A 10,534-nucleotide genomic window follows, 5' to 3' on the forward strand; every position below is an offset into this window, starting at 1 on the left:
AGAGGTTAAGTTCAGATGGTAAAACCTGCAACCTCGCTTTCAGAGTAAAGACAACAATGCATTCGTCTAAAGCAACATTTTTGAACACAGAGAGACAGAGTGGTCCGCAGCAGGGAGACATGCAGTCTTCCCTTGCAACCTCAGCTCGGTCCAATGCTGCCGCTGCCTTTGCTGTTGTGCCCATAGGAGGCGACCTCGGGTATTAGTCAGTGGGAGTTGGTGTTCTGTTCCACACACAGTCATAGATGCTCTGACAGAGATACTGGAGTCAGATATAAAGTCCTCCGAGACAGCCATCGCCTCAGAGTTAGACCCTATCCACTTCAAGGTAAAATCAGCCCAAGAGCACAGATCGTTTAAGTCCGGCCAGTCTAACCACACACCGAAGCCGGGAGAGCGACTGTCTAGTATTCCACTAGGTTTCCTCCTGAAGCCTAGGAAGCTAGGACACACACACACACGCACACACAGTCACATACGTACAACACACACACCAGGCACCGTCATATTCTGAAGAGCGCATTGTAACTTATAGCCCCACTAGAACACTGCACTCCCAGAATGCATGCAAAGGTAGAATAGGAGGCAGATCCTTCAACCTTCAGGCTCCTCTCCTGTGGAACTGTCTCCCAGTTTCAGTCTGGGAGACTTCTCTACCTTAAGAGTAGACTTAAAACTTTACTTTTTAATAGAGCTTATAGTTAGGACAGGCTCATGCTTGCCTTGGACAAGCCCTTAGTTATGCTGCTAATAGGCTTACACTGAATGCACAAAAACAGTGATATTCAAGTTCCACGTTCTGAGAAAGCGATGTAGTTCCAGGCACCCGAGGGAGTGCCGTGCCCGGCCTTGAGTCTGTTGAATAGCCCATATATAGGCATATATGGAGATCTGTTTGCCCAGAACCGCCCGCTATGTCCATATATGGGCATGCCCATGTATTGGACTGACCGACTTGGCATGCGCATTAGCGAGGACCTGAAGGAGTGCCTTGCCTGGCGTCGAGTTGGTCGGATAGGCGCTTGTCCAGAACCGCCAATCCGACCAATATGCCCATTTGGGCAGGCCCACATATGGGCATATATGTACTGATGACATGAGGGATCTCCATATATGGGCATAACAGGGGCACAGGCGGGCAGACAGATACAGAGCATACGGGCATAAAAGGGACAGAGACAGACAGGTACAACAGGTACTCTGACAACAGGTACAACGGGTATCGCATAACCGGGTGGGGAACCCATCCCCAACTTGCATTGTTCCCGACTTGCGGCTTGCATCGTTCCTGAGTAGGCCGGTGCCCAGCGGTCTAGTTAAAGTATAAATCCAAAAAAAAAAATCCAGCTCACATTCACTTGGAAGGTGAAATTGTACATAAAGTACAGCAAATTTGCACAAACACTATTTGGAAAATAACCAACTTTTAACCATAACCAAACGTATTTGTCAGTTAGAAACCATTATGCACAAAACCTTCATAGCTATTAAGACTTCAGTTTGTATGTTATGCTAACTCACCCATTGTACTGTAGCCAGGAATTTAATGTTGACTTGTATACATGGTGGACTCTGATGCATGTACCTCTCCCATCAGGGATGCTTCTGGCTATAATGAAAAAGTAAACAAAACGCAAAAACATTACAGAACTTCACAGGTTCTTGAAGGTTTCAGGTTATGGAAGTTTCTGGGTTTCCCTTCGTAGTCATGTTCCACGGGGTCCCCAGCAAAATGTGTTAATATAGCAGCACAACCACTTTATCCATTTAGACGTTGGCTATTCGAAAAAAAATTAAGAACATTTTTGAATAATTTGTATAATTTCTTAACATAAATCTCTTCTGAGGGTCCCTGGCAAAACCTTCTCAGATAGGGGTCCGCGGCCAAATACATATACATTTGGGGGTCCTTGACATGAAAAGGAGAACCACTGGATTTCTGTACGTAATATGAACCTGTGATGGCCCTGAAGGCCCTGATGGCCAAATGAATGTGAGGTAAGTGTGACCAGTGGGAATAAAAGAAGAGCCATATTGTACAGCGTCAGAGATAAGGAGTCAAAGCAGAACTGTACTGACACACCAGACTCTCCTGTTCCCTGACACATGCAAATGACCTGAGCTGAATTTAACAGGGAAATTATCTCCATCAACATCTCTGTGTGTGTGTGTGTGTGTGTGTGTGTGTGTGTGTGTGTGTGTGTGTGTGTGTGTGTGTGTGTGTGTGTGTGTGTGTGTGTGTGTGTGTGTGTGTGTGTGTGTGTGTGTTTTGTGCGCATGCACGTGCGTGCGGGATCAGAGTCAGATGCTAGCTGGCTAATCGGATCTAATCAACTTGATGGAAGGGGATGAAAGACCACACACACACACACATGTGTATGTTGACGCACATATGGTCGAGACAAACGCACACACCCACTGACTCACGCATGCATGAGCACGCGCACTCTCTCACACACACGCACGCACACACACACACACACACACACACACACACACACACACACACACACACACACACACACACACACACACACACACACACACACACACACACACACACACACACACACACACACACACCAAACCAGCTGTGCCTATATCATCCTCTGTCCCTTCACCTGCCTATCACCTGCCCTGGGGCAGGCTGGGACACCCACCCACAAACCCACCCCCCCCCCCCACACACACACCCACAGGTGAAGAGATGGACAATGAATGGGTTAAAATGAGACAATGAGAAAGCTGTTCATACAACAACCCCCCCCCCCTGCACGCACGCACGCACGCACGCACACACACACGCGCGCGCACGCACGCACGCACGCACGCACTCACACACACACACACACACACACACACACACACACACACACACACACACACACACACACACACACACACACACACACACACACACGTCAGACAGACAGACAGACAGACAGACAGACAGACAGACAGACAGACAGACAGACAGACAGACAGACAGACACTTGCACACATAAATGTACACATGTACTCTCTCATTCACAACACACAGCCATAAACATAATCCAGTGTATTAATGGGTCATAATTAAACTTACTCACTGCATGTTGCAATGTATTTGTAATTAATTTCAAGCCCAGTGTCAGTCTCTCATTTTTATGCTCATCAGGGAGAAATAATTCAACAAATGGTGGCAAATAATCTATGGCACAGTGGCAGCCATGTTGAGTGTACCAGCCAAATAACTACTCCACTGATTGGTACAGTCCATGCCTTCCAATTCTCTTTATTTAGCCCTGGCCCTGGTCTACTGCTGGCATAAGAAATGGCTGAAGCCTTGGGGAAACATTTCATTAAACCAGTGTGAGTAGCAATTTGACTAGTGGCAGTGCCATAAACATATCTCTTTCAAAATAAGTTGACTTGGTATTTCCCACCCTTAGTGTGATAAATATATTCACCACTAGATGTCCCTAAAGATAAAGATATTCATCACAAAAACATCACATAATATGTCTGACTGTACAAACAAGAGTATTATTATCATTATATTACACCATCAACAGTCAAGATTAAAATGCTGACAATATTTTCGAAGAAATCTTGTTATTGCTCACATGGGGTAGAGCCAGCTGTGAGTCATACAAATTTGGTTTCGATGATCAATCTCAGTTGAAGCATATAGGCTTTTAGCCTCCTATACAACCCAAAATAAGGGGTTTGGGGTTGTGAACAATTACAGGCAAAAAAAAATCTCTTGTAGGCTACCCCCTGTGTGTGGTGGAGGATAATGAAGTCAGTAACTTCACTGCAGATCTTAAAATAGTAAATGCGCTTCACTGTATAGCTACTGAACCAAATTAAACATATACTGGATATACACTTCCAGATGATTCATGTTATATGATGTTAGCCTGGCATGGCCAGACTAACATCACTGTGTAGATATTAGTCTGGAATCTCTGTGTGGAATCTGCATTTTCGAGGGGCAAATTAAAAAAATGCCTCTGGTGATAAACCTGCCCCATATTTGCATACTGGGCCCTGATTGGTCCCTCACAAAAGAGGGTGAAAAGCGTCTCTCGAGCCCAACAGTAACTTATATTCCTTTATTTGATTTCATATCCATTTTACAGAACATTGTATCCCAACAAAATATTTCTTTTTGATGAACAGAAATCTTAATTTTACTATAGAATAGGGCCACTAGTGTAATTTGTACAAGGTAAAAATAAATTGACCCATAATTTGGTTGAGTTACATTTACGCTCTGCATTTTACTGTGTGCTAACCATGGTCTTCAGAAACATAACTGCCCATAACTACCCAGCTACTCACTATATCAACAGTATGCCCACCAGCACAACATCACTGTTTACAGGATTCATTCATTCAAGTTTTATTCTCAAAATGACACTTATTAAACTGCTTTACAGTGCTCCCAAGTAAATACAGGAATAAACATCACAGTGTGGTAATAAGTACAAATATACAGTATAAACTATCTAAAAACAATGACATTGTGGTGACTTTGGTCAGAGTATCTCATTTCAGTATATCCCGCGGGGTATTCTACGTGGTATTTTAAGATGAAGTCAAAGTCAAGTAGACCAGGGATTTCTGGTCTGTCAGAGAGCTGCAGAAGACTGCTTTTCACTGTGTAGCCTTTCACCATTGCTAGATCATCTGTGTCTCCCCTTGGGAGGGAACGAGGGAAGGGTCCATTCTAGGTAATGCCCTAATACGTTCTCATGCTCAGGCCACAGACTACTGTACTCATTTCCCCACATCTCCTCCCAATTACTCAGAGAGAGAGAGAGAGAGAGAGAGAGCGAGAGAGAGAGAGAGAGAGAGAGAGAGAGAGAGAGAGAGAGAGAGGGGATCAACTCATAGAATGTGTCTATTATCCTCCCACACCAATCAAACTGTCGTGTCAGTGCGTTGCCATTGTATAGCGCTGGGTCAGGCTGCTACTGGCCACGGCTGCCGTATTGATGACTAAGTCAGTTTGGGGCTCTGTGGACAATGGCCCTCTGGAGCCTCTACAAAGCGCTAGGCTAACGTTCCCCTTTCAGCCAGCCTGCTCAGCTGCTGAGTATGCAAGGCTGACGGACGAATGGTAGGCCTACGGCACAGGTCCAGGGGGCCTGGCCCTATAAAAACACAGGCCCGGGTCTCTCCCCTGACATTGATTATACTGGATCTGTCCCACCTCAGTACTGTCTGTAAGTATTTCCACACACAAGCCTCAGATTTAGCGAAGGAGCCGCAATGGGGGGCAGCTCTGTGCTTTGCTGGGGGTGGGGGGGGCGTGATACCCTTCATCAGTCAAGACATTGCCAAAGCCAATCTTTTTTATGGAGTTAGACAGCCGTGGATGCAGTTCAATAATATTCAGGTGCAGGCTCGGTTTATCAAGAGAATGGGAAACAGGGGACCCACACTACATTAATCTAAAGTGAACAAAGTATATTTAAGCCTTACTGTTGGGACTGGCTGATCTATACATCAGAAACCCTTCTAACCACGAAAAGATTGCTTGATGCTTTATTATTGGCGCCTCCTTTTTCTGTGTGACATGGTCAGGCTAGCCATTTAAGACTATCAATAAGCATCATATCATCCTCAGCATCAGCTAGAGAACCGTACAGATGGCGGCAGCTGTGCCAATTAATTTGTTTGAGATTAAATCAGGCAATTTTTCCTAAATTAGAGATTGCAGGGTGTGTGGGGACTAATAGACAATAGGCAACCCCAAGCTGTACTCCAGCAGGACATGCCTTTTGCTTTGTTGTGCATTATGTTAAAAAAAAGATATTATCACAAAATATATATATTTTTTTACATAGAGAAAAGAGTGCAGCTATAGCGTTTTATAAATGGAAACCAGTGAGCCATTCCTTGTGTGTGGAAATCAGTTCTGATTGGCTGCATGTCATTTGTTACACTTTTTACAAACACAACATGCAATATATGCCGTTTGTTGCTTGCCATAGCCTTGGACTGCAAAACAAACGGTGGAAATTCTAAGTAACATTTACTTTCAGGAATACTGTACCTTTTGCCACTGATGGCAGCAGCTTTTTGGAGTTTATGTTAATGTACAGAAGATGTTATTGAAGACATTATACGCAAAAACAAGAACATGGATGCTGAACATGTAGTTTGTCAAGTGGCCTCTGTCTGGATTTAACTTTAACTAAATGTGCGCTGTACATGGCCCAAATTGTAACTGATTTTCCGCACTGAATCTGCATGTCATGAAAAGACCTCTTCTGAGGTCACATAGGGTCAAAATTATTTTTATCCTGCACCTGTCTTACTGAACTCACTTAGTAAGTCAGTGCCCACATATTTTCTGGTTAATTCAAGTCCACAAGTTAATTCACGTCCACATTTCTTGGTGATTAATCATCTCAGCATCTCATTTTGTATCAAATATTCAAATGCCAGTTTTTAAAACACATCTTCAACCTTCCTCCTCGGCCAGAGAGTAACCTCCACGGGGAATAAGCAGCAGCCATGAACACTCAACAGATGGAGCAGATGGGTCAGTTCAAGATCACAGTCTGGGAGGAGGAGAACTTCCAGGGCAAGCGCTGTGAGTTTATGCTGGAGTGCCAGAACATCATGGAGAGGGGCTTCTGTAAGATCCGCTCCATCAAGGTCGAGAACGGACCGTAAGTCACTGTATGGCCCTCTATGCCCTTTCAGTTTCCTCTCTTTCTTCCCCTTCTTCTTCTAATTCTATCGGTCTCATTGACTACTGAATTTAAGATAATTCATATGTGACCAGTTTAGATCTACTATTGAGTATGTGCTATAGTATAGTTGTTCTGCTGTGAGGTGTTCAAGTTTTTAGATATATTTAATCACAACAATATAGCATTTGGTGCCACACTGCAAAAGCTGAGAGTTAATTTAACCACTTCAGCCCAAAAGGCTCTTTTTCAAAAATGTCATAACATTTTGAAAATGTTCACCTATAATGACATAATAACACATTATTGGTCATTATTGCTGTCTTTGGTGTGTGGTGTGCCTCAGGGGCGACACAGAGTTTGAAAATGGTGCGGCTGCACCATAAATAGATAAGTGACATTACTATATATAAGTACATACAATGTATTGTGTCATTCCGACTAAGACCAATACTGGATCATTCTGCTTAGATAAATCACAGAAATTACCTAAAATAGTGACATTCATACTTAAGAATAGTATTCCATAGATAGACTATAAATTGATTTGTAGTGAATTTATTAGAGAAAAGTAGTTACATGGTCAAACAGATACACAGCATTATTACCATGGCAGTTGGCATTGTATTCAGCATGTGTATATGTGCATAATGCTGTGTGCAGCTGCTGGCTATGGCAGTGAGCAGAATGGCTGACTGAGACTGACTGACGATCAGATAAAAAAGCAGGTGCAGCAGCAGTAGCAGCAGCAGCAGCGGGAGCAATAGCAGTAGTAGTATCAGCAGTACTAGTATTGGATGTTTGCCCTGGGCTTTGTATTGCCAATATCAAAGGGGGAGTATGCTGTTTTCACTTTAGGTTGATGTTCAGCTCTATATTTTAATATAGCACTCTCAGTGTTGTTGCACTTTGTTATGTTATTCTTTGTTTGGGGATTTCATTCATTCAGTTTGTTCATATTTCTTTCTTTCTTTCTTTCTTTCTTTCTTTCTTTCTTTCTTTCTTTCTTTCTTTCTTTCTTTCTTTCTTTCAAAAGCAATCTAAATGTATTTGTTATTCTACTCTAACATGAACTTCATTCCTCTTTCTGCTTGCCTCCTCCCTCCCTTCCTCCCCCGCCCCCTCTCTAGTTGGGTGGGTTATGAGTACCCAGAGTTCCAGGGCCAGCAGTTTATCCTGGAGAAGGGAGATTACCCTCGCTATGAGGCCTGGAGTGGAAACAGCGGCTACAGAACCGAGCACATGCTCTCCTTCAGACCCATCAAGTGCGCCGTAAGTCCCTTCATTTTGCCCTCCATTTCTTCATACTCTCAACTCCAATCTCTCCATTCAATCTATCTATTGGTTAATACGTTAAAAGACCACATTACCCATTTTCAACCCATCTTCATATAATTGGTCCTCAATAACGCTCATTATAAGATGGCACTATTTCTGTGAACTCTGTGTCAGAGGAAGGAAGGATGTGGATGGTTCAGAAACCTCCCTAACAGTGAAATTATCGGTAGGCAGTTTTGATTATTTCAAACCAGATTTATTTCAGCGCATGATGACTTTACAGTAAGAGAAACACTGTAGTTTCTATTAGCTTGGATTCCCTGTTGATAATTTCATTTGTAGACAGGTTTCTGAACTGTCCATAGCCCATCAATGAGTGAGTAGTTGGAAACTTTTCCATCTTATAATTAAAGCATTAGTGAGGACCAATTATATGAAAATAAGGTTGAAAATGGGTGATGTGCTCCTTTAATATACAAGTTATTATTATATAATATATAGCAGCATCTCCCTTCCTTAAGCCGTCTTTCTTCCAACTGTGCTATTTCATTTTCAATCACAAAACACTTGACAAAGGAGGACAGTATTCCTTCATTAAGATCTACCTTAAATTCCCTATCCTCCACTCTCAATATCAGTTTTGTTTTAGTTTACTATTCACAGTTGGTATACTGTTCAGCTCCCTATCATGCAGCTACACAGTAAAAGCCGCAGTGTTCATTTAAGGTACCAAATGGTAACTCACCATGTTTGGTTACATTTGTACACTCTCCGCGTTAAACGTTAAATCAACACTCATGATTTTACATTGTAGCGCATGCTAACCAATGCTCTTTCTTAGCTTGACCCTTCCTTTGTCTTGCTCTGTCTGTCTCTCTCCAGAACCACAGTGACAGCAAGGTGACCATGTACGAGTGTGAGGACTTCCAGGGCCGTAAGTTTGAGATGTGTGACGACTACCCCTCCCTGCAGGCCATGGGCTGGTGCAGCAAGGAGGTTCCCTCCATCAAAGTTAACTCCGGAGCGTAAGTTACTCATCCCCATCTGATTTTCTCAGAGACTCAGAACATTAAGCTATAAGTGTGTTTGTCTGTGATTTATTTGAAGTAAAAGCAGAAGGTTTAGATGCATGACATTACAGTTGTTTTGTAGACTGGGTACGGCACTGATCAAATGTTTCATGGAATAAATTAATTGAACTATAGTGTTAAAAATGCGCAAGGGCGCTTTTGCTGACTTCAGTATCTAATTTTCTCTGTCTCTCCATCTCTCCCTTTGTCTCTCTCCCTTTCTACACCATCCAGCTGGGTGGCCTACCAGTTCCCTGGCTACCGTGGTTACCAGTACATCCTGGAGAGGGACAGGCACCAGGGCGAGTACAGGCACTACAACGAGTACAGCACCCAGGCTCACACCAACCAGGTGCAGTCCATTCGTAGGATCCAGCACTAAGCCTTGGTTCCACCTGACTCGACCTGACTGAACACCCCCCTCCCCTGACACACATGAAAACCCCTCCTCAACCCAAGCCTGGACAGACCAACGCCACAGAGCAGTAGAAGGCCAACCTCCTTTCTATCTACCTACCTACCTATCTATCTATGGCTCTGCTTGTATTGACATCTAACTGCCTACGACTACTACCCATGCTATAGCATGTCCTTCAAATAGGCAATAAAGGCTTTTCTTCAAAACTGTGGCAACTGAGTGCTTGTGAATATTCCTTTATTTTTTACACATATTAAAATCCTCAGTGTTCGCCTGTCAGAGCACAGGTGCAACAAATGCACAAGTATGGCATGAATCAGAACACTCTACACAGTAAAATCCTGAGGGTTCATTTAACTCAGTTACAAATTGATAAAATAACGCTGAGGATCTTACTGTGTAGCCTACTGTCTCTCTTTTAGGTACAGGACTAAGTCTGTAAAACAATAGAATATTTAAAATAGGCTATTTTCAGAGCTTATGCTTTGTGTTATATAGTGAACAGGGCAGATTCCTATGGCTTCTTAGAGAAGATTATTTGAACACACTTAATTGACATCTAATCTCTCTGTTAGGTTTTAGGATGTGTCATATTGTTCCTGTCAGATTGTAATTTGATTTCCAATAAACAAGAGCACGAGATCACAGTTGTTTCTATTGTTTGTTTCTGTATTGGTGCAGGCTTGCACAGAAAAGGCCAACTACAAGAACAAAGAGCAACAGAGATGCCTCTAGCATTTTCCAAACTAAAATGTATTCCTTCTACCAGCTGATCAGAATAGAGTAGTCTGTTCCAGAGAAATACATTAAAAGAAGAAAGATCATCATTATTGTTGCTTAATTGCTAACAATGATTTTAACAATCATTACAGTCAAAAGAAATGCATGCTTGCTCAACCTGGTTGGTGTAAAACAATACTATGGTGAAGCCAAGATAACCAAAATTCCATAAATTGTGTGTGTTGTGTGTGATGTCAACGAGGTCATGTAAGGAAAGGCCTATGGCTCAAGAATGACGTGGTGCCTCCAGGTATAGCATGGCAGTCAGAATAGGGAGAATTTAATTCTGCAGGTGTGGT

The 10,534-nt window shown here is 42.9% G+C and overlaps 1 protein-coding gene across 1 annotated transcript; it reads left to right on the forward strand.

Annotated features, from left to right (window-relative positions):
* Positions 1-6,510: 6,510 nt before the first annotated feature.
* On the forward strand, positions 6,511-9,719 carry cryba2b (crystallin, beta A2b; the record flags this gene model as incomplete). Its single annotated transcript, XM_080456926.1, has 4 exons — positions 6,511-6,668; positions 7,820-7,961; positions 8,850-8,992; positions 9,272-9,719. 4 exons carry the CDS (start codon positions 6,511-6,513, stop codon positions 9,417-9,419), a joined length of 591 nt encoding a protein of 196 aa, XP_080313052.1. The 3' UTR covers positions 9,420-9,719.
* Positions 9,720-10,534: the final 815 nt, after the last annotated feature.

The sequence above is a fragment of the Gymnoscopelus braueri genome (genome assembly GCF_963280865.1).
Source record: "Gymnoscopelus braueri genome assembly, chromosome: 18".
NCBI lineage: Eukaryota > Metazoa > Chordata > Actinopteri > Myctophiformes > Myctophidae > Gymnoscopelus > Gymnoscopelus braueri.